Source organism: Podarcis melisellensis (assembly GCF_964234715.1).
Source record: "Podarcis melisellensis genome assembly, chromosome: 7".
NCBI lineage: Eukaryota > Metazoa > Chordata > Lepidosauria > Squamata > Lacertidae > Podarcis > Podarcis melisellensis.
Genome location: NC_138539.1, coordinates 33,773,008 through 33,798,134, shown reverse-complemented (window position 1 = coordinate 33,798,134; position 25,127 = coordinate 33,773,008). Strand labels below are relative to the sequence as shown.

Below are 25,127 nucleotides of genomic sequence, written 5' to 3'. Positions count from 1 at the left end.
TAATGTAAGGCTTGTGAAGCAAAATATTTTTTCCTGTACCTGGAACAATGTGGCTCACATGTTTGAGCCACCAATTTATGTTTTAATAAAGGTAATATTTATCCTATGTAAACTTTTGCATGGTATACCTTGTGTTTTCTTATGGGTTGGTATGTTCCAAAGCATGCCACAGATAGCTAATGTGGTCAACAGTACTAAATGCCCCAAACACAGAATTCTTCCATTGTTGATTTATGTGCAAAAATACATTTTCCATCGTTGAAGTATTTCTGGAGTTTTAGAACATGCAGGACAGGTCTCTGCTGTGAGGAGCATAAAATCTAGAATTTGTCATAGGGGAAACGAGAGGAAGGGGGCACAGGGAAGCAATAAGTGGCTGTTTCACTTGTACATGCTTAAGCAAAATCAGAATATCAATAGCAAAATGAGTTTGTGGCATCACAGAAAAATAATATTATTTTTATATCAAACAGTGCTGGAAAAAAGTGAGTTCAAAGATGAACCACTTCTCTTTCGTTTTTTTGCTGATGAAGAAATGGAAGGCTCAAACATGAAGCACAGGCTCATGAAACATGATCTAAAAGTAGTGGAAAATGTAATAGCCAAATCACTGCTGGTAAGTTTGTTTGTTTTTAATGAAGTATGTGTGCATGCATTAATGCATGTGTGTACGTATACACATATTATTTAATATACACTTGATAGGGAGGCCCAATTGTCAACCAGTATGTTTTCTTTGGTGCACAAAATAACAAGCTTTTTTTTCTTTACCCAAGACTTCCACCTAAGCTGGTATCAATATGGTATCACTTCTAATGTGTTTCATTGTTGCATTTATTTGAATTTTATTCCTAGGGTTGTTTTCCTCCTTCCTCTTCTGAATGTCATCTGATGATTGTTATTGTATATTGAGTTTTTGGCTACTATGTTTATAAGCTGATTAGGTGACCTGGGTGATACATTTTTTCCAGCAACTGGGGAGTCATATAAATCTTTTTGAGTGACTTGTGTCATATCTTAGTGCAAGGGCTAGTGGCCTGGAGGCAAGCAGCAGGTATCACAGGTGACCGAGCAAGTGGTCAAGCAGAGAAATAATCAGGTAGACAGACAGGTGGATGTGTGAGTGTTCAAGCAGACAGGTAAGCAGACAAATAACTGACAGGTCATCAAGGAAGCAGATAAGCTGATGATTAAGTCTGTTCCTGAGTTTCTCTGGATGAGAAGCCAGGTTACATTTAGCAGCCTTTAGGGCCTGATTGAGATTCCTTTATCATCACCACCATCATCATCATCTACATCATCACATTGATGCTTTTTCCTTTCTTTATTGGGTTGACTAATTAAAAAAAACAAAAAACTCACAGATGAATGAAATACTGAAAACAACCATTAAACAAAACAACAACAACATTGGTTCCCTGTGTCTCTGCTAGACTGGGCATTTGCAGTAATGGCATTGCAGAGATCATGTCAGAAGTTCCCTCCTCTTGGAAGCTGTGTCATGGTGGCACAGATTTAAGGCACACTAATAGAATTAGTCTCTGGCATCTTAGACTGGATGAAGATCATCCATCTTGAATAGCTGCTGGTCAGCTTAAGTCCCGTTTCAGCCCTTGTCTTACCCCAGTCTTTTCTGCCACCTTTCACTTTCCAGCAGAAGATACATCTACAAGAGGAAGCTTTTTGTGAGAAAGCAATGTAGATTGAGGTATCCCATTGTGTGTTGACATAGAGCAATGGTGACATCAGTCAGGAAGTTGGCTATACTTGTCAGGACTGAGGTTCATAGGTACAGGTTGTTAGGTGGCCACATTTTAAATAAACCGCAAAGTGTTAACAGTTTGCTCTTGGCAACATTTATTTAATCTTTACATTTGGTTGGTTGGTTTTCAAGTTGCCCTTCATCACTTGTATCAGAATGGGTTGCAGCCCAAAGCATCAATACAGTAAAATAATAACAATTTCAATAACAATTTAAAGCCAGTATTAGATGCAACCACAATTTAAAATGCAGCAAACTGGGACCAGGTTGTGACACTGCACCCAGTGTTAGAGCAACAAGAAGGGCCTTCCCTGCAGATCTCAGTACATCGGCAGGCATAAGGAGAGGTGCTCCTTCAAGTCTTTGGATCTTAAGTTGTTAAAGGCATAATAAGTTACTATTAACTTCTCAAACTGGGGTCAGTCACAGACAGGTAACCCATGGAAATCCTGTAGCATCAGTCACTGGTGGAGGAAGAGGGAGGCGGGGGGAGCAGAATGTGGATTAGCGTGGCAGGGGTTAATGTGACCATTCCTTGGTCTAAGAAAGATCATAGTTGGCAAACCAGTGTGGCCGGAATAGACATTAAATGACAGTGACACCACTTTGGCTTCTAGTAACAATCCCTGAACAAGGAAAACACCAAAGCTACGTGTTTGCTCCTTCAACAGACAAGACCTCTATTTTGTCAAGATTTAGTCTCACCTGATTGCACCTCATGTTCTAATTTAAATGTATTTTAAATATTTTCCCCAATATGTGTCAATTTCCCTTTTACAGATTAAATCAACTGAAGGAAGCTATGGTTTCGGCTTGGAAGACAAAAACAAAGTGCCAATTATTAAAATAGTGGAGAAGGGATCAAATGCTGAGGTAATACATGATTATTTTACTTCACAGATATTCCTGTCTGCAAATATATTTTTAAAACTTAGAAAACTCCTAGTGCGGTTCCCCACTTGTGAATTGTTTGTATGAAGTTTATAGGTAGCCAGAGCTCAAATTTCCCAGAATGTGGGTTTTGCTACACTGGAATCATTGGAAGGAAGGAGAGGGATCATGAGTTGTTGACTATGCTGCTGGAGATGATGAGCTGGCACAGGGAGCAAACCTTTGTAGGAGGAATTTCTCATGGGGATATGTTAAAGTGGAGCTGGTATAGAACTGCTGCAAAGAGGTGGTCAGGTTTTTTGGTTGGAGAGTCACAGGAAATATTCTTACAAAGATATATTCTTACAGAGAGATATTCTTACAAAGTCTGAGCAACTCTGTTTTAGCACAAGAAACGAACCTGTGCAGGTCGAACCTAACTATATATGTCTACTCAAAAGTAAGCTCAATTGACTTTTGTTGGTCTTACTTTCAGATAAGTGGGTACAGGACTACAAAGTTGGCTCTACACAGTTCTTTGTCATTTCATAAGTCAGGGAACAATCTCAGAAGAGAAACAGGTTATTGGTGATAAGGTTGTCAATACAAGGTTGCTATTCTGCCTTCATTCAAATGCTTAACTTTTGAATAAACTGAAAAATATTCCCTGAGTAGTTCCATTTATTACAGAGCCTTGCAGCTGTATGCACTTTCTTTGCAAGATGAAACTGACTGGATGTGAATGGCTTCTGTAATATAGCAGTTCAGGTTTTCAGTCAAAAGAATTAATATTTTGAAGGTACTGTTGGGCTTCTGTATGTTTCTGAGCTGTATCCACAAACCTAAATATTCAGTAAGTTCTGTGCTTTCAAATGCATATCTCCATGAAGCAAAGTGGTTTTCGATAAATGGAAAAAAGGTGAGTCAAGATAGATAAAATTGAATAATTTAAACTTTTTGGTCACTACTGTCAAGGCTGCATAAATATTATAATTAACAAAGTGAAGCTTCCAGTAATTCTAAATTTACAAAACATAGATGTTTCTTTGACCTCCAAAAATAATGTGGATTGTGTAGATTTCATAGCTGTGGGCATACTCTCACATGGCAAGCATTTCAGCATCTTTGTGTAAAGGAAATTAGTACATCACTAGTTCTGTTAAAACAATACACTACTATAAAAATACAGGATGGGCGCATAGACACCACCTTATACCGTAAACCAACTGACCGACAAACATATCTACATGCCTCTAGCTACCATCCCAAACATACCAAACAGTCCATTGTATATAGCCAGGCACTACGTTACAGCCGCATCTGTTCCAATTCTACAGACAGAGACTCTCACCTAAGAGATCTACAGCAAACCTTTTTAGAACTAAAATACCCAGCAGATGAAGTTAGACAACAGATCAACAGAGCCAGACTGATACCCAGAGAGAACTTGCTACAAGACAGACCCAAAAAAGAAAATAACAGAACACCTCTAGTCATCACATACAGCTCACAAGTCAAAACAGTACAATGCATCATCAGAGATCTACAACCTCTCCTGGACAATGACAGTTCTCTTTCTCAAGCTCTGGGAGGAAGACCTTTCATTGCCTACAGACAGCCACCCAATCTCAAACAACTCCTAACCCACAATAATACTACAACCAGACCTAACACAGACACTGGCACCAGAGCCTGCAATAAACCCAGATGCCAACTTTGCTGCCACATACACCCAGACAACACCATTACTGGCCCCAACAACATCACACATACCATCTCAGGACTATTTAATTGCTCATCGTCTAACATTGTGTATGCCATCAAATGCCAACAGTGTCCCTCAGCTCTCTATATTGGACAAACAGGCCAGACCTTACGCCAAAGAATAAACGGACATAAATCGGACATCAGGAATCACAAAACAGAGAAACCAGTAGGAGAACACTTCAATCTCCCAGGACATTCTATACAAGATCTCAAAGTAGCTGTTTTACTACAAAGGAATTTCAGAAATAGACTGGAAAGAGAAGCTGCTGAATTGCAACTTATCACCAAACTTAAAACCATGGAGAAACCTGGCCTGAACAAAGACATTGGATTCTTATCTCATTATACATGACAAAGCCACTTTTCACCTTCTCACCCCCTTGCTTCTTCCTGTAATACCTATTGCAGTCGTTAAGAGTTGTCAACAGGCTCATCACAGCTATCTGCCAATCACCCATTCCCACCACCCTTCTGAGTAATACCCCTCCCCACCTTCTCACTATATAGAAGGGTCTGGAAACTTCTGTTTCAGTGTATCTGAAGAAGTGTGCATGCACACGAAAGCTCATACCAAGAACTAACTTAGTTGGTCTTTAAGGTGCTACTGGAAGGAATTTTGTTTTGTTTTGACTATGGCAGACCAACACGGCTACCTATCTGTAACTGTTAAAACAATTGTGCATGTCTTATCTTTTCTTATCTAGATGGCAGGTCTGGAAGTTGGGAAAAAGATCTTTGCCATTAATGGTGACCTAGTTTTTCTGAGACCCTTCAGTGAAGTGGATAACTTTCTGAAAGCATGTTTAAGCAGCAGAAAGCACCTCAGGGTGCTTGTGAGCACAAAACCCAGGGAGTAAGTTGTTACTTTGGTTTGGTCAATTGTGAAGAGGGTGTGTTGCAAAGGCATACAGATACAAAAGGAAAGATGCCAAATTTTAATGATCAGAATAGGGGGTAAAGGTTAATGGGTGAAAGGACTTACAAGAATTTAAGTAATTTAAATTATTTGTATATAGAGTAAGGAATATCTAGTGTTGTTGATAATAATAATGATGATGAAACTATGAATCAATAATAAATAATAATGTATCAATATATCAAAAAATGTGATTTAAGTTTCTCTTTCTGTTATTTTTTAACATTTTGTCAAAGCAAATAAATATTCAATAGTTTAAACACGTGAAGAGGGCATTTTCTGGAATAAGCAGTGTCCCTTGATTATTAGGGAAGTTTTTAATATTTGAAGTTTTATTCTGTTTTTAGTCCTCTGTTGGGAGCTGCCCAGAGTGGCTCGGGAAACTCAGCCAGATGGGTGGGGTATAAATACTACTACTACTACTACTACTATTATTATTATTATTATTATTATTATTATTATTATTATTATTTTCATCAGTGCTAATTCCCCCTTCTCAAAAGCTAAGCTTCATGTGTAATTCATTGTCTGAGAATTTAGTAGACTTTTAAATAATAATAACAATAGTTTTATTATTAGTAAATTGCTATATTCTGTGTAAAAATTGATAAATGTAATAAGCACACTGGTTTTGGATCTTCCACCCTGATGTTTCTCTTGCACTCAGGACAGTGAAGATCCCTGACTCTGTGGATGGCCTTGGATTCCAAATACGAGGCTTTGGTCCTTCTGTTGTCCATGCTGTTGGAAGAGGTAGGCAGTTGTGAATATCTTTTCCAAATAAAACCATCCCCACAAATATAGAAAGCTGTAGATGGAATTACTTTAGAGATATATGGCTGAGTCATATGATCAATACTTGATGGGTATTTGCTTTGATAGATGTTCTATGAATAGTAGTGATGAAAGAAGGTTATAGTGGTTTTCACACACCATATTAAACCATAGCTACTGTTTAACTATGGTTTTAACATGCATGAGCAGCACACTGGTGCATGCTGCTCAGAAGTCCCTCCTATGCTCCTCTCTGCTCTTGGCAACACTATAAGCACGTCATCTGAACCCAGGCTCACTGTTTCCCAGCAACGATCTATGAACAATAAGCCAACACTGATGAGCTTTTTTAGATCATAGGTAAGACAAACCATGGTATTTCTCTATATTCTGCTGAGCTGCCATGATTTGCTGCACTGAGATGCACTCTTAAGAAGCCTTAGAGCCCTGTGACTTGCACTGTCTCTGACTCCTTTGTGAGGTCAGGACAGATAAACATATTTTCATACCTGAATTTAGGTTTTCCAATAAACAAGTTCCAGATTGACATGTTTAGGATTAGGATAGATATAAATAAATGGGCAAAAGGGGCAGCAACAACAAAATATCAGTATACATCGTGGTGCTGTTGTGTGTAAATTCATCATTGAATTCATGGTCACTATTGTTCGTCAGCTTTATTGACCTGCTTTATTCGCTACTAATTCCAGAGGTTGTCCAGTTCCCACCAAGTTGATAACCTTATCAAAATAGATCACACCAAAAATTTATAGGGCATGGGATTCTCATGTAAATCACCTTGTACATATTCTGTTGAATCACAGTGTTGGTTTAATTTAACATTTTCTTGAATAAACAAGCAACTATAAAACCAAACATATTTTTTTTCCTAAGAAGGAAATTTCTAACTTGGCAATTTTTCTAACTGTTTTCCAGGAACCGTAGCAGCAGCTGCAGGCCTCCACCCTGGACAGTGCATAATTAAAGTGAATGGGATTAATGTCAGCAAAGAAACTCATGCAAGTGTTATTGCCCATGTCACAGCCTGCAGGAAATACAGACGTCCGATGCATGTAAAGATGGTGCTTACTTATTTATTGTTAATGCTACTTAAACAAAAAATACAGTTTGCTTCCACTCCTTGGCAAATGAAAGTTAAACATATATAATAGTCAATTATTCTAAAGCTGTTGTCTAGCCTAATTCGAACCACACATTAGAACTGAGTTCTGCTGAAGTCAAAGAGGACCAATTTTAAATAAAAGTTTTGGACCAGGATGTAGAGAGATTATTGTGAATGCTTTACTCCTTTCCAGCATTCAGAGATTATCTACAGCCGAAACAAGCACATGCAGGGTGAAAAACTGAGCTAAAAAAAGGCAAGGGATATAAAGAAATTTGACCTAATGCCAAATATGCCCTCCAACAGCCTTTTAAGTAACCTTTCCAAAGAAGGATTATTAGAGATAAGACGAAGCTGGTCATAAAGCTCCAGTGAAGTGCAATAGGTTTCGTTTTAACTGTTGTTAAACAAAACTTATTGCACTTCTGAACAGCCTTATATTGGTAAAAAAATGACTATGGGTTATACTGATGATCTTGAGAATCCTACAAGGGCACTGGTTCCCAGGGTATTTTCTGAAGAACCGAATAAATATTTATCCAAAGAGTCCTGCTTTGCTTTGGTGAATATACCCTACCAACAGGTGCTGAAGATGTAATCAAATAAGCAATACAGTGGTACCTCAGGTTACATACGCTTCAGGTTACAGACTCCGCTAACCCAGAAATAATGCTTCAGGTTAAGAACTTTGCTTCAGGATGAGAACAGAAATCATGCTCCGGCGGTGCGGCAGCAGCAGGAGGCCCCATTAGCTAAAGTGGTGCTTCAGGTTAAGAACAGTTTCAGGTTAAGAATGGACCTCTGGAACGAATTAAGTACTTAACCCAAGGTACCACCGTATTTAAATTTAATACTTTGATAGATTATCTTCTTTGTTTTCACTATTATATACGAATCTTCAGGAGATTTGTTGTCAGGGAACTGACATCTAAAGCGCCGCAGGTGCAAAGGCTCCCTGAGGTTGAGAGAGCAGTAGCAGCGGAAGAGGGAACCAGTAGAGGGCGAGCAAGAACTCCAAGGGAAAGTGAGTCGGAGGGATGGCTCAGAGACGCTTCAAGCGAAACCAGTGGGGAGGTCTCAGGACCTCCTATAGGGACACCCACACCTCGACGGAAACTGTCACGCCGAGAGGCCAGACGACGTGTTTCCGTTAAGGAGCTTTTATGTTGGAAACGTTTCCGAAAGCAGCCACTTTCGGATTCTACTAGTGATTGACGCAGCCATGCTGGAGGGGCTCCGTCACAGGCAGAGGTTTGAAAACCTGATCAAACTCTGAGGGACTTGCATTTTACGCACAAGCAGCTCATCGTCCCATCACATTTGTGTTGACAGTTTTGGCAAAAGGGCGTTGTAAGATAAAGTAAAGATTTAAAACATATCATTTGTTATGATGCATCTTTTATAAAATATAAATGGAATTCTGATTTAAACCTCATCTGGTAAATAAAATGTATTTTGAATTCTTCATGAATATAATTGCAATGATTGTGAAAGAGAAATAAGTTTAAGCTCTAGTTTATGAGAGCAATGTGCCAAAACTGTACTTTTTTGCTGTTCTTGCTTAACTTTCATTTCATCCCACACATTTCCCTTTAGAGGCTATGTTTTCAATTCTATCAGAACACAAGCTATTTTTGTGGTTCATCCAGCTGCATTTAAGTGCTGGTGATATAAGCTTCTATGGGGGATGTACTGTTTCAGTAACTTAGCATGAGATTGATTTCAAATATATTAAGTAAATTACCAGTAATTAACATTTTTTTGGGATGGATTCACTTATTTATTGCCAGTCCAGCAAAGTTCCACATATCTGGTAACAAATTTTGAAGTAAAACAAATGACGAAGTGATCTGGTCTTGCTACAGTGAATGTACTTTAAATCCATGCTTTCCTTTCTCTCACCTGTTAATTTTTGTGGTGAACACCCAGCAAGCAACAGCTTTCTACTATTTATTTAACATATTTATATCCTGCCTTTCTCCCAAGTTGGGATTCAAGGCAATTTTCCACATTAAAAAAAGTATTAAATTATAAAATATAAAGTAATAAAAGCAAACTAGCTAGAAACAATAATTAAAATACATCAAAGTATTTAAAACCAGCAAGTAAAATGGTTTGCCCTGACAGCATCCCAGGGATCAGCAGTCTGTACCTTAATTTTCAGAGGCCTGTCTGAATCAGCCTTCCCATGGAAGAATAACAATGAAGGAACTAATCTAACATCTCTCGGGAGGGAATTCCACAACAATAATATCTTGTGGACATATTTGCCCTCTTTTGAGTTTCTCTCACACACAAAAAGGATGTGTGTGCTTAGGGGACTTAAAAATGTAAAATAACAAATCTCCTTTTGGGTTCATCTATAATAAAAACACGGTTTCTCTAGCAAAGCTAATATGAATTAGTATGTGTGTGTGTAAAAACTTTCATCATTGTTATTACTTTCCTACAGCAAGATTCTATTCAGTGGGTATATAACAGTATTGAGAGTGCCCAGGAAGATCTTCAAAGAACAAACTCCAAACCCTTGGGAGAAGATGGAGGAGATGCCTTTGACTGCAAAGTAGAAGGTAGGATTATTTGTTTCTTTGTTATTAAGCAAAATAAAGGTGAGCTTTGGATGTTACCCTTACCCAAGCAAACACAATTTTCACCTGTTCATATAATACAATTCAAAGTACAAGATAAAGTGCAGTTATTTGCTTGTTTGCATGGTTTTATTAGCTATCACATATCTGCTATCTTAGTATATTTTTATCTTGTGAATGCAATACAGAAGATCCCCTAACCCTGGATTTAAGCATGCTTATTTTCATATTGTATTCTGCCCACAGAATAACAGCAAGGCATACTCATATTTTGGTTGTCTGTTACTGTGATTACAGCTTTGGTTTGCAGATAATATTTTTTAATCCCTTTACAACAAATGAACCATGTTTCAGAGACACAGTATCTGCACACAACCTCTTTCACCTGACTCACCCTGTTCAATCATTAACAAAATGAAATAGGTGTTTATTTAGTAAATTAGTTAATTTAGGCATATTAGTTTAGTAAGCATAATAGGATTCAAAACGATTTGATTTTTAAATTTGTTTTTAGAAGTAATTGACAAATTTAATACTATGGCAATAATTGATGGACGGAAGGACCATGTCAGTCTAACTGTTGATAATGTTCACCTGGAATATGGTGTAGTTTACGAGTATGACAGCACGGCGGGAATAAAATGCCATGTTTTGGAAAAGATGATTGAACCAAAGGGCTTTTTCAGCTTGACTGCAAAGGTATGAAACATTTTATTTGTTTAGTTCTTTATTGTTCCTTTGATCACTGAAGCAGCACACCCTATTTATGAGTATGATTTATGGATATGATTATTGTAATTTAATCTCAAGTGTATTCTTTGCCAGTGACCTGTGTCCTATTGATGGTCATGAATTGTGGTCATTCACCCAGAAAGAAAATTAAGTTGTAGTGTAGTCATAAATTGAGCTTCTAAACTCAAAACAACAAATGCTGAAGAAGTAAAAATTTCGCTACGTTTCCAACTATATCCCCCATACCCCACAAAAGTTTTTGTTTTTTTAAGGGAGATATACAGGTTTTTTCCAGGAATCCATTTATTTAATTATTGTATATTCATGTTGCCTTTTGAGCAAACACAACAAAACCATTCACACAGAAATATTAACTAATAATTATAAATTAAAACTATGTAATAAATGAGGAAATACAAGATACAAGGAGGGGGGAGAAAGCCCTGTGGCATGGCAGTTAATTAACTGAAGTCATAATGTTCCAGGAATACTCTGCCCATGTTTTGGTGTAGCCAGTGTGGTGTAGTGGTTAAGAGCGGTAGTCTCGTAATCTGGGAAACCGGGTTCGCATCTCCGCTCCTCCACATGCAGCTGCTGGGTGACCTTGGGCCAGTCACACTTCTCTGAAGTCTCTCAGCCCCACTCACCTCACAGAGTGTTTGTTGTGGGGGAGGAAGCGAAAGGAGAATGTTAGCCGCTTTGAGACTCCTTTGGGTAATGATAAAGTGGAATATCAAATCCAAACTCTTCTTCTTTTGTTATGAAATGTCACTCAGATACCAGGCCAGACCCTGTAAAAAAAAAAGACTTTTGCATTCTGGGTGAAGAAGTGAGTTAATTTTTTTCCTGGAACTAGGTGCACAAGCCACCTTCACTTTGCTCAATCTTTACCATCCAGAGGTAGGTTACGTTGACTGGTCCAAGGCCACCCAGTGAAAGCATCAATAGGGAGGGGGAAGGTATACCCACCTCTGCTGTATACCTTGAACCAGAGGATTGCTTGGTAAGTCACCTTGTAGCAAATAGAAGTAATGTGAAACAATGGAAGGGTAGCTGTGTCTGAGTGTTGGATATAGTAATCCTCGTAGATTTCTTTTCTCCAAAGCTATGAAGCCTAATTAATAAGCAGCTTAATTTTTAAAAAATAGGAAACCATATAGCAATGCAATATTTTAGAGCTGGTAAAAATATAATAATTTGAAAATCAAGAACAGGGTCCAGAAGTCTTAGTAATGATTTAACAGCAGTCTTTGTAGTTATAACCAAGGGATTAGGTTTGCAGGTGTGTTTTGCATTATTAATTAAACCTGCAGAAAATTAAACTCTTACAAGCAATTAGAAACCTTTAATTAATGTGCTGATTCAGAAAGTAAGAGTTTAAAAGCTTTCTATCTATAATTACATGAACTAACATCTTCAGTTCTAGGGCAACTGTAATAAGCTATAACTATAATTACAATGTGTGCAAAAATTGGGTGATTAGTAAATTCCCAATTACTTTGACTTTTACCAAATTCCAATAAAAAAATCAATAAAAGATTATTATTTCACATAGAATAAATTGATTTATTAGGCCTTTTGATTTTGCATATTTTGCAGTTGTCTATAGGATCTGGAGTCTGTATCCTGGATTTGTTTTCCTCTAAACAATATTGCCAAGTTATTGTGAAGGGAGGATGGGTTAATGACAGCTTTGCAAGCCTCTATAATTAAAACCTCTGTTCAGGGTTGAGGTTCCTTTGACATGTTCTCTTTTATTTGTAATTGTAACGAGCTTGGGGTTTGTTTTAAACAATATAAACATTACAAATATGACAAGGGCAGAGTGTTAAGGGTAATCGGGTTCCAACTCACAGGGATAAAGGAATTGAGAGAAGGAGGAGGAAGAAGAAGGAGGAAGAAGCAATAGCCAAGTTGACTAGTGCTTAAGGAAGGCAGGTAAGGCATATAGAAAATTGTATAGAAATGAATTAAACAAACAAACAAACTTGCAGCTCAGTATCTGGGAGCTATTGCTGACAAGCAGCATACTTAAATCTGAAAAGAAATATCCTCTGCAAGAAAAAATGATTATTGTCCTGGATTAGTTGTTTGTTTACACTGATATCTGATGGCAGTCTTTTTAACACCAGCACAATCCACCGCTTTTGTCTTACTCACAGATTCTCGAAGCTTTAGCAAAAAGTGATGAGCAATTTGTGCAAAACTGTAATAGTCTAAATAGTTTAAATGAAGTCATCCCCACTGAACTTCACAGTAAATTCAGTGCCACTTGCAGTGAGAAAATGGAGCACATTTGCAGAAGGATCACTAGTTATAAAAAGGTAAGGAGGAAAAAAAAGGGGGAACTAAATATGTGTAACTGAGATACTAGCTTTCCCACTGTTTACTCGTACCTACATTTCCCCCTCTCCTTCCTCTGTTGTCTCCCCTAGGTCAAATTCTATGTTAAATAAAAGATCAGGCACCTGTCCACTTTGTGAGATATCATGCACATTAATGATGCTAAAGAAAAAGAAATAATCAGCCATAATACAGAAAAATGTCAATGCTTATAATAATATTTTATTATCTTGTTAGTTATGGTGTTTCAAATGTTCATTTTATCCATTCCCCCTTTGAACAATGGATAGATAGGAGAGCAACCGTAGGAACCTGACCTGCAGGCCTAGTTAGATTTGCCAGACCTCCCAGTTCTGCTCAACAGACTGTTTTGGGCTGCCCACACTGACAGGTCATTCACCTGATGTAATAAGATGAAAGGTAGGGACAAGTAAAGTTGCGGCTGCAAAGAAAGAATCAAGAACCCAAGAATGTCCTTATCAAAGTTCCATTGCAGCCATGGCTTCTATTCGCTGCTGTTTAGTTAGTGCCGAATGCAAGTCCTGCTGCTTTCAGGCAGAAGCAGATCCATTTGGGAGCTCCTGTCTGGAGCGCCTGAGTGGGCTGATCCCTGCTGACTGGGTCCAAAACCAGTGCAGCTTGCATTTGGCGTCAAATCTAAACAGTGCTGAAAGCATGCAGCTCAAATGCGGCCTGTAGAGGGTTGGCTGCTATTTGACCCAGCCCTCTGGCCGAAAGGAGTTTCCCCACCCCTGCCCTAGTGATTTTGCTTGCATTTCACAAGAATTATACACGCATTAGAGTTTTACATTTGTACTTTGAAACTGGGTCTTTTGTTTTATGGACTAAAATGATATTTCTAAACTGGAACCTGGCAAGCAAATGTTTGCAATTTGCAAGTGGGGGGGGGGGAGAGAGTCCACCACTTGACTTTAGAATAAATGGTTCAAAAACGTTTCATGGTCTAAATAAATATCACTAGCAATCCATTTATTAAACCCTGTCTGTTTGTCTGTCTGTCTATTCACCTTAATTCAACTTGACTGCCTCAGATGGGTATCTTAACTGCTCAGTCAGAAATTCAATGTAGCCAAATACATTATGCTTTTCATATTTCTTGCCTACTTTACAAGAATTTAATGTGATGTGCAGTTTCCAGGATAAGAATAGCAAGATCATACTAGGTCAGGAGGAAGTACATTGGCACAACCACAAGGGGAAGGCGTATATAATTACTATACCTGATACATTATCTTATTATAAACCTACATATTCATCAACTTCTCAGATAAGACCTTTCCAAAATCCATAATCATGTTGCAAATTTGCCGTTTCAAAAATGTTTACTGTTCTTGATGGCTATTAGTAACCTGTTTCATTCCAAGAATAGCTATGCCTTTCTTTTAGGGAGGTTAATGTAACCATAGTAACAAAAGTGTGCTGTTAGCTTCATTGTGAAAGTTTGAAATCTATAAACAGAAATGCAGCGGCTTCCTGCAGTGCTTATTATTATCTCATTATTTCTCAGAGAAGTTTTAAGGCCTGGGTAATAGTCGCCACTTTTTCCAACACATGCATGAAAAGAAATGTGGAACTTACTTTAAGTTGTAACTAGCCATTTGGCACCTGGGGGAGACAATGTGTGGGAGATTTAAATGTGAAAAATGTACAGTCAAACCTCGGTTCTCGAACGGCTCTGATTTAGAACGTTTCGGCTCCCGAACACCCAAAACCCGGAAGTAAACGCTCTGGTTTTTTAACATTCCTCGGAACTTGAACTTCTGATGCAGCTTCCGCTTGAGTGCAAGAAGCTCTTGCAACCAATTGGAAGCCACGCCTCGGTTGTCAAATGTTTTGGAAGTCAAACGGTCTTCTGGAACGGATTATGTTCAACAACCTAGGTTTGACTGTACTGCCGTTCTTCCTATTTAAGTGTCCTTGTGTCCTCCTTGTTCCAGTTTCACATGTTTAAGTATCATATATCCATACAAATATACATGGATAGAAATATTATAAACATTACACACAGTATGGCATAAATTTTTTGTACAAGCTCAATAGTCTGTTGATTTTATTCAAAACCGAAGCTGCACACAGGAATACAGGTGTGTGTTTTTGTTTGTGGGTGTAGGAGTGCACTGTGAACATTGATCTGTAAGAAAAAGTACCTACTTTGGTTAGAATTGCTGCTAAGACACCTATCAATTAAAAGTCTGCATTCCTAGGCTTTGCTGTGTGGGTACCTAAATATCAATTGACTGGTCCCTAGGGGAGCCAGTTGGGGCTACTTCAGCAATTACCTCCATGAGATTCACATCAAGCCCCCTGTTTAAAAGATCCGTTCTCCCTGAATGGTTTGTTTGTTTCTTGTTTTGCCTGTTGATTAATTCTTATCTTTCTACAAGTGGTTTGATGGGTGGGGCAGAACTGTTCACTATTGCTTACTGGGAGGTAGAGGGCAGTGTGGAAGGTCACTGCAACTGCTCTGGCTTGGCTCTGGATTACAAACTAGCACAGAAATTCTACCCCACCCAGCGAATCACTTCTGACTTTATATAGCTGTTCTTTTCTTGTATTGTTTTAACACTGATTATAAACTGCCTTATGGGGATTTTCCTGGAAAGGCAGGGAGCCAGTGTGGTGTAGAGTGTTGGACTAGGACAGGGGTCAAATTTCTGCTCAGCCATGAAAAGCTCCCTGAGTGGGCCAGTCACTGTTTTTACCTCACAAGATTGTTGTAGGGATTAAATGAGGAGTGGGAGAACCAGATACGCCAACTTGATGTAGAATAAAATAAAAAAGTAAACAAAAAACAAAAAAACTAAATTAATGAAATAGGATAAGGATTCATTTTGTCTTAAGCTGCCACAGGATTGCTCATTTTGCCTTTAAATGCTTTTCAAACTATTGTTCCCATAGTCAGTCATTAGAATAGAAGTAGCACTTGGACTCATCTGCAATCTTCTTCCTCTGTTCTCCAGTAAAAAGCAATATGAGGTTAGGCATGGACACAGAGAAAGAACATTGTTATATTTCAAGAAGTCAAACTTCAGTTCAGTTCCACCTATCAGGTTGGGGAATACTAAAGTGTGTGAGAGAGAATTTTCCTCATATCTGAAAAGTAAATAGAGCTAACTATATTTAAACCTTTTAGTAGTTGCTAATATACTCTACCCTGCCCCTGCAGTTTTCACGGGTGTTAAAAAACCGAGCTTGGCCTACCTTCAAGCAAGCAAAGTCAAAGATCTCACCACTGCACAGCAGTGACTTCTGCCCAACTAACTGCCATATCAACGTGATGGAAGTGTCATATCCTAAAACTTCAACGTCACTTGGCAGTGCTTTTGGTGTTCAGCTAGAGAGCAGAAAACATCTTTCCCATGAAAAAGAAAACAAACATACTGACCAAGGTAAGCTTCAATATGAGCTCTAGCTATCTACCTTCCTCTACCTACCTGTCTGCCTGAAAACGACCCCTCAACATTTGAGCCCATGCTCAACATCAACTCCAGCATTCTGCAGCAGCCAGGTAATCCTACACAGAGCACGTTTCAGGAATCAAGCCTTGAGGTTACCAATGCATGGATCACCATGGCCAGACCATCCCTGTCCCAAGCATGGCCATAGCTGACATATCAGCCACAGCTGGTAAAAGGCACTCCTAGCCACTCATAAATTCCCAGTGACAGAAATGGATCCAGGAGCACCACTAAACTCTGAGCCTGTTCTTTCAAAGGGAGTGCAACCCCACCCAGAACAGGCAACCGCCCCATCTTCCAGATATAGGAACTACTAATCTATGGCATCTTCATCTTCCCATGGTTCCAGCTCAGTTTATTGCCCCTCATGCAGTCCACTACTGCACACAAAGCACAGTCCAGATTATGCACAGATGCCCCCGACTCACATGTTATGGAGAAGTACAGCTGTGTGTCATCAGCACATTGACTTTGCCCCAAAACTCCTAATGACCACACTTGGTGATTTCATATAGATGTTAAACAGCATTGAGGACAAGACACGACATTGTGATACACCATAGTGCAAAGACCATGTAGCTGAAACACAGTCTCCCAATGCTACTTTCTGGACATGATCCTCTAGGTAGCAGTGAAACCACTGCAAAACAGTGCCCTCAATACCCATCCCACACAGCTGATTCAGGAAGCTACCATAGTGTATGGTATCAAAAGCTGCCATTTCCTTAATCATTTTCTTTTCTTTTCCTAGCATAAAGCAAACTAAGAACCAGTTAGGCACTTGCAGATTTTTTGCCAAAATGTTTGATCCTTCAGTGCTTGGGCTATTTAAACAGACTTTTTATAACCCTTGAATAACAGAACTAATGTTTCACTAGCAAGCAGACAATTTGCAAAAAAATGAATTAATTGTTATGCATAGTTGGATTTTCAATATCAAATTGCTCATGTGTTGAATGTGTAAAACTATTTTTTAAAACTCAGTGGGATTATTAACTGGATTCATGAAAAATGTATTATCTGCTATGGTTCAAAATAAGTGAGCTACAACTACAGAGACCAACATACCTGATAACCTACTTATGCATTCTATATTATTTCCTTCCTGCCCAGGTAAACTGAGTCCCATGGTTTATGTACAACATACAATTACCACTATGGCAGCTCCATCGGGACACTCCTTGGGTCAACAAGATGGCCATGGTTTGAGGTATCTGTTAAAAGAAGAGGATCTGGAAACACAAGATGTCTATCAGAAACTGTTGTGCAAACTGCAAGCCGCACTAAAAGAGGTGGAAAACTGTGTTTCTCAAATAGATGAGTAAGTAAAACTTATGAAATGTAGGGATTTTGGACAGTAAGACATAAATTTGCTTTTAAAGGAGCCCTTCCTAACATTGTAGCTTAGCCTGTATGTATTGGACTTTTCTGTGAGGGCTGTAGTTCAGTGGTAGGAGATTTCATTTGTGTGCTGCACATCCTGGGTTAAATACCTGCCATCTCTCTCTCTCTCTCTCTCTCTCTCTCTCTCTCTCTCTCTCTCTCTCTCTCTCTCTCACACACACACACACACACACACACGATTTTGGAAGAATGGCTGGAAAGTACCTCAGCCTGAGACCTTGGAGAGCTTCTTTAAGCTAGAATAGACAGAAGTGAGTTAGATGATCTAACTCATTGGCAGATTCATATAAGTCAAGGAGTAAAAGGATAAAGGCCATTGGAACAATGCAGTTCCCTAAAATCAGTATTAAAAAATCAATATAAAATTGGCAGAAAATGATAGCAAAGAGTTTAAGGCGGGGTGGATTAAATCCTATTTATTTATTTCCAAGATGTACATACTGCTCACCTGACCTCTGTAAGCAGCTTACAATTTAAAATAGCACAATGTGATACAATAAAAACCACAGCAAAATGTTACAGTATAAAATAAAAAGAAAATAGAAAAAACAGAAGCAGGAATGGCCCAGCCATTAGGAAAAATGAGGCAACCGCTTCAAGTGGCAGATGCTGGGGGGTATTATTATTATTGGTAGTATTAGTATTATATTAATTACATTTGTATACTTCCCTATACCCATAGGTCTCAGGGTGGTTCACAACATAAAATCACAATATAAAGACCCTAAATACATAATAGAAACAAGAAAGAGCCAATAATCTCCCCTCCCCCTTGCTGTTTCTCTTAAGGGCCTCGGTCATTCCCCTGAGTTGGGACAGGAGGATGGGGTGTGTCCAGCCCCCCAAAACTAGCTTTCTGCCTCGGGTGTGGTGGTGCACACTACCTCATCAGCAATGTTGAATTAAGATTCAGCTGCCAGTCCAGTTAGCTTCTTTATCTGGGATGGAGAAGGGTGCCATACTGATCTTTGCCTCAAGCCAAAATATGTCTTGGACCAGCCCTGAATAGTAGCCGTATCATTCCCCCCTCTCACACACTCCATAACCTCAGCATCTTCCTGATTAAATGGGTTTAAACTAACCTCCTAAAAGTCAGTGGTGGACTGACTTCCTTAGGTGAAAGGTTTCAGTTGTAGCTGTCAGGTGTGCGTGCAGGAGCCAGGCCCTATGACCAATAGGACTTTGCAGGACTGGGGCCTTCCTAAGTTTGTTCTGAAGAGGCAAGACGCAGCCCCACAGGTGAGGCTGACTGATAACTCACAGCACCTGGTGGCAAGAGCTGGGAAGGGATATAAGGCCAGCATTTCCCTTCAGTTCTTTGCCACAGCAACACACTCCCTGCCTTCGGTTTCTTGCTTCCTTATCCTTGAACCTTGGCTTCTTGACTCCCTGTTTCTTGATCCTTGGACCCCTGACTTCATGCCTCTTTGCTTCCTGACCCTCGGCTTCTTGACTCCTGGCTTCTGGACCCCCATCCCTGCTCCCACCCAGCCATCTTGCCCCTGGTCCTGATGTCCTCTGCCGGGACTTCAATCGCCCGTGAACCGGACCATGACAATAGCTCCTCTACTGAAAGAGTTTCATTTTAAATAAACACAACTTTCCCAATTAATCATAAATACTGGACCAGTGAAATTGCTTTTATAACAAAAACTGATGAACAAAAAGTCAAACGAACACATTCACTGACATATTTATGTACATCTTTTTCAAAGAGCTACAACACAATTTCAAACAATTTGTATTTTTTTCAGAGATGATAGATTGAACTGTTCAAATTTCGTTTATGAATACATACATTATAAAGCTGAAATATCACAGAATGAAATAGCAACAGAGTGAAACAGGGAAAAGTTGTTATAAATTCTTTAAAATCATCAATCTCTTTTGATCGATATTTACATTTTCAGTCTCAGTTATTATTTCAGTAGCTTTTTTACTTGGTAACTCTCTCTGTCATTTCTTTTCTGTTCTCGAGACTTATGTGATGTAGCACCAGTAACTTTCCTATTTTTTTCATGCTGGAGTAAAAATGATATAATTAAGAAAACATAAATTGTGTGAGTCACATAGCTGCAAATGTTAACAATACACAAGAGAATCTTACATAAAGTATTTATATTGTAAAAGAATTCTTTATAAAGTGAACCAGTAGAAAATCCTATTTAAGATGTACAGATTGAACAAAGGGTATAAACTTTTTAATGCTTAGAATTGTCAGGCTTCTTATCACTATTCCTTATGGGCTTATAGGCTGCCAGCATTTAATTGTTCTGAAAGAAAGCAGTTTTGTACAGGAAACAGGATACCCAGAAGCCTATTTTTAAATCTCAGTGGAAGAATAGGAAAAATGAGGCCAGGATTGTCTGGCTGTCAGTATCAATTTACACAATGCCTAGTTTCTGGAGTTCTATCACACCCTAGTATCATTAGACCAATATATACAGGATGCATAAGGTCCCAGGGACCTCTCCACAGGAGAGAAACTAGCAACCAGAGCAGGGAATGCTTAGTCATCCTGTTTTACATCCTATTTGTGCTCTGTTTCTGCTGTAAGTAGAAGAATGTAGGTACTTCTTACATTATTTGTAAGAAGTACTTGATTCCTCCCTGCCCCAGAGTAGTATTTGCCTGAAATGATTATTTCCAATAAATTTTATTGCCCATCATGCAAGAGGTTTGTGATTAAATACTAAAATTTGTACTGATGCATAATAAGATGCATAGCTCCATTTGTGCTAATAAGAATAACACTTACATTGCCCCTGGGCTATTTCCTATTGCTGCTATATGCGAAATGGTGATGAACATTCCTTTCCTGCTACTGATGCCAATACTGTAAAATTTTAATGTAGCAGCTGAGTGCTTGGAGGGCTTGAGTGCTGCTGTTTATGCTTCCACCTTTTGAGTTTGATAAGTTTGTTTCTAGATTTCATGCACTGTTTAATCACCTTAGATGGAAATATGTAGCAGTGCACCTTAATGTATATATTGCTAAGCCGCTAAATTATGGCAAAATTGTATGTCTTTCATTTAATTTAAAATAACATCTGTTTGTATTTATTATGAATGCAGTTTCCTTTTGTGGTATGTCACTAAACAGCTGAGGCACACACACCCATTGGGTTGTAAGAATACTCATTGGATTGTGTCTCTGTTGTTCTCACATCATCATACTAACCACATTTACTAAAATTAGTTTATCCTAGAGATTATTGTACCTCAGTCCTCTGATTCTCTATTGATACATTAAGGAAACAATCCTATGCACATGAAGCTGGCATAAAGCAAGATGATGTAAATTACGGTAAGCTGGCACAGAGTCACACCAGATCCAACTTCCATTCAGCAGTGAGACGAGTGCTGCCTAAGTCTGGCAGAGAGAAAAGAAGCCTTTAGAATAGTGTCTGAGTTACACCATCCTTTCTGTCAGCTTGATTTATGCCAGGTTGCCAGGACACATGACCAAATTGAGCAGGCTTTGAAAGCAGCGTATATCCCTGCCCTTGGTCCCACCCACACTATGCCCCTGGCCACTTTTTCAGTGTTTACACCACCTTATGATCTGCTGGGCTCAGCTCAGCCAGCTGTGTGGGAGTGGGGCAGATACACCAGCAGTTCTCTGGCTGAGCTGAGAATGAGGGAGTCAAGCTGGCATAGCCCAAGTACACCAAGAACCGCCTAACTCAGCTGCAGATCTGCTGGAGCCTCACCTGTTCATCCAGGCACACAATTACAGTGGTACCTTGGGTTAAGTAAGGTACTTAATTCGTTCCAGAGGTCCGTACTTAACCTGAAACTGTTCTTAACCTGAAGCGCCACTTTAGCTAATGGGGCCTCCTGCTGCCGCCGCACCACCAGAGCCCGATTTCTGTTCTTCTCCTGAAGCAAAGTTCTTAACCTGAAGCACTATTTCTAGGTTAGCAGAGTGTGTAACCTGAAGCGTATGTAACCTGAAGCGTATGTAACCCGAGCTACCACTGTAATCCCAAAGCTGCTATAAGATGGGCTAACCTAACAATGATTTGGACAGAGTGGTTCCTGTCTTAAGTTAGGTGTGCTTGATTAGATGCTGTGTGAGCTAAGCCATACTGATTATTATTATTTATATCTTATAATTCTGCTGAATTTTAGGACAGTACCATGTCTACTTTGGCACATGCTAGTTTTCATACTGTATTTGTAGCATTACTGTTATTTAAAAATAAAAACAATCCTTACTTACAGTAGCTGAATTTATCCCATTTCAGCCTCCTTTCTTCAATAACATACTCTCCACAATCAGAACGAAAAAACCACGAGCCATTAACACCAACAGACAGTGATAGTGAAAAAGGAGAACGAAATGGGAAAAAGGTCTGTTTCAGTGTAGCAGCTGATGAACAGGAAGATTCTGGCCATGACACCATTAGCAACCGGGATTCATACAGGTAAACTCTTACCTCCATCAAGGATAAGAGAATAATGAATGAATCATGTCTTCAGTTGTTGCTGCACATAGAGCTGTTCAAACATTTTGCTGTTACTTAAAAACCTTGTATGGTTAAAAGAACACTTAATAATAAAGATGTGATATAGTGTTATAATTAACAGACATTTGATTTGTTTATTTCAATGGACTGAAGCTCACTTAGCTTAATCTCTGTTGGATCATGGCCTTTGGTGGTATTTTGTTCAATTTTAAAATGTTGAGCTTTCTCGCTCACAAAATGTACAGCCTGGATAATTTAGGTTAGGAACTGTAAAGAGGCGCTTGGTCAAGAGAAAAAGATAAAAGGATGGAAAACGTGCTGTTTAAATATAAATGTTCCAAGAGGATTTATAATGTGTGTTTTCTTTTCCCTATTCAGTGATTGCAACAGCAACAGAAATTCTAGTGCATCTTTTACCAGTATTTCCAGTAGCCAATGCAGTTCCTTCTTTCACAGTGATGAAATGGATTCAGGTAATTCTGATACCCCCACCCGCACCAAATGTACTTTGCTAGAGGAAATTGTATGAGATTTGTTAACCAGATGGGTTTGTCTACTTCCCTTCTGAAGTAGATGAAAGGAATGTTTGTCTTCCTTTTGCTTTAATGCCTGCTTCAGTTAGCTCTACAGATGCTTCAACTTCTGATGCAAATAAAGTGAATCTGTAAGAAGTGTTGTCCTTTGATCTTGCAAAATACTTATGTGAAAATTAGGCTGGGTGCAAGAATCATCTTAATCTCCTCACCACTACCACAAATGGCTTGGCAACAGAGAACAAAGAGCAAAGGCCAGTGTTGTCAGTGCAAAGCTCCTGATTCAGTAATGAGGGCAACCTCAATTCCCTGTGCTTCAAACAAGGTTAGTTAGATGCTGAGAATTCAACATTTCCAACACTCAAACATGGAACAGTCATACAACGCTTTAACACCTGACAGCAATGCTTTGCCATTTCAGGATTTCTTCTTCTTCTTTCTTAAATCAAACAAACAACTCCTCTTTGCTTCCTCTGCCAGGCGATTGAAATACTCAGTCATTACTAGTCAAAAGTGAAAGACGCTGAGAAACAGCAAACTTTACCACCTTCCCCCACAAAGCCCTGACATTTTAGGAACTGGGGTGAGGAATGAAATGGATTAGATAGGCTGTAGTGAGCATCAATAAAACTGTGAGGAAAGCTAAAAGGAAAGCAGCTGTAGTAGGAAAAGGAATGAGATGGTCATTTCACCTTTGGAATACCCTGTCCTGGAAGCAGAAGCAGGGCCATCACATATGGCAGCAATATTAGACCCCTTTTCTGTGCAACAAAGTGATCCACGTGTAAGGTTTGTACAGTCTGCAAAATTCAAAATCTCATAAGAATTTCAAACATTGTTTTAATAGGTGATGAACTTCCTTTAAGTATACGCATCTCTCATGACAAGCAGGACAAACTCCATGGTTGTCTGGAACATCTTTTTGGTCAGGTATTCAGTTATTACTATCTATGATTCTATGATTTTTTTTTGCGGTGCAAAAACAGCGCTATCTTCTAATAAAATGAGACTATACAGGGATGCATTGTGAAAATTATCTGAAGCAATTTCCCCTCTCTTTCTGACTTGCATTTTTATTTCAAATGCTGCGCCTTAGATATTTATTCTTCTCTAGAATGTATTTGGGACGCGGGTGGCGCTGTGGGTTAAACCACAGAGCCTAGGGCTTGCGGATCAGAAGGTCGGCGGTTCGAATCCCCGCGATGGGGTGAGCTCCCGTTGCTCGGTCCCTGCTCCTGCGAACCTAGCAGTTCGAAAGCACATTAAAGTGCAAGTAGGTAAATAGGTACCGCTCCGGTGGGAAGTTAAACGGCGTTTCCGTGCGCTGCTCTGGTTCGCCAGAAGCGGCTTAGTCATGCTGGCCACGTGACCCGGAAGTTGTACGCCAGCTCCCTCGGCCACTAAAGTGAGATGAGTGCCGCAACCCCAGAGTCGGCCACAACTGGACCTAATGGTCAGGGGTTTCTTTACCTTTACCTTTAGAATGTATTCTTAGGCATGAGCCTGCTTTGCATGCCAAAGGTCCTTGGTTCAATCCCTAGCATCACTAGGTAGGGTTGGGAAAAGACCCTAGTCTTGAAATCCTAGAGGGTTCCTGCCAGTCCAGCTAGTTGGACCAATGTGGTCTGACTTAGTACATGTCCCCAGGAAACCTAACACCAGCCCCTGGCCCCTGTGCAATTCTTTAAAATTAAAAGCAGTCATGGAGTATGGGGTCAGATTATAACTGTAGCACTGGCAGAGAGGCATTTCACCCTTTCCATATTCATATTCCTAATCTTACTCCAAAGCTTTTATTTGTCCCAAAGGGAAAACATGCACCTATCTTTTGAGTTTGTCTCAATTGATCTAACATAAACATTACAAAAAGCTAGTTACGTTTTCACCATTCAATTGCTTTTCAACTCTACAGGTAGATTCAATTATCAATCTACTGAAAGGACCAGCAGTGGCAAGAGCTTTTGAGCAGACAAAGTTCTTCACACCAGGTCGAAGCTTGCAAGGTAATATTCAAACCCAAGTATGGCAGTCAATGGGGTTTCAAACAGAAACAGAAGATAGATACACCTATTAATATGGCACTGGAGTTAAAAAAAAGAAGAAGAATATTTTTTAATATGAAAGGGTTCTATTCTGTCACATGAAACAGCCTGAATTTCAAGATATTTCTCTGAGACTGTCCTCTGTGTTCTGCTAACTGTGTTAGGAGAGGGCCTTCCCTGTTTTTGAATGCTCTCGCCAAGAATGCTCACATGGCAATGCTTTTATTTGTCCAACCATTTTTATACAACATCTTAAACAATGTAATAACTGTCAATTAGTAATCTTTTGGAACTGGTGTTTTAATTGTTTTATTGAAATTGT

At 39.2% G+C, this 25,127-nt stretch overlaps 2 protein-coding genes across 6 annotated transcripts in view; one reads left to right on the top strand and one right to left on the bottom strand.

Moving 5' to 3' along the window:
* LOC309373909 (uncharacterized protein) overlaps positions 1 to 25,127 on the bottom strand; it is a 78,980-nt gene that overhangs the window by 13,495 nt on the left and 40,358 nt on the right. The window lies entirely within an intron of this gene.
* Positions 1 to 25,127, top strand: part of PREX2 (phosphatidylinositol-3,4,5-trisphosphate dependent Rac exchange factor 2) — a 107,494-nt gene that overhangs the window by 57,994 nt on the left and 24,373 nt on the right. For 3 of the 4 annotated variants that reach the window (XM_081918390.1, XM_081918391.1, XM_081918388.1), the window contains exons 16-29: positions 474 to 616; positions 2,543 to 2,635; positions 5,104 to 5,252; positions 5,983 to 6,068; positions 7,026 to 7,171; positions 9,665 to 9,782; positions 10,315 to 10,499; positions 12,695 to 12,856; positions 16,063 to 16,285; positions 17,468 to 17,675; positions 22,009 to 22,188; positions 22,609 to 22,703; positions 23,611 to 23,693; positions 24,676 to 24,766. In XM_081918390.1, the coding sequence (XP_081774516.1) occupies positions 474 to 616; positions 2,543 to 2,635; positions 5,104 to 5,252; positions 5,983 to 6,068; positions 7,026 to 7,171; positions 9,665 to 9,782; positions 10,315 to 10,499; positions 12,695 to 12,856; positions 16,063 to 16,285; positions 17,468 to 17,675; positions 22,009 to 22,188; positions 22,609 to 22,703; positions 23,611 to 23,693; positions 24,676 to 24,766 (1,962 nt within the window). The remainder of the gene's footprint in view (positions 1 to 473; positions 617 to 2,542; positions 2,636 to 5,103; positions 5,253 to 5,982; positions 6,069 to 7,025; positions 7,172 to 9,664; positions 9,783 to 10,314; positions 10,500 to 12,694; positions 12,857 to 16,062; positions 16,286 to 17,467; positions 17,676 to 22,008; positions 22,189 to 22,608; positions 22,704 to 23,610; positions 23,694 to 24,675; positions 24,767 to 25,127) is intronic. The other variant, XM_081918389.1, reaches the window with a different exon arrangement.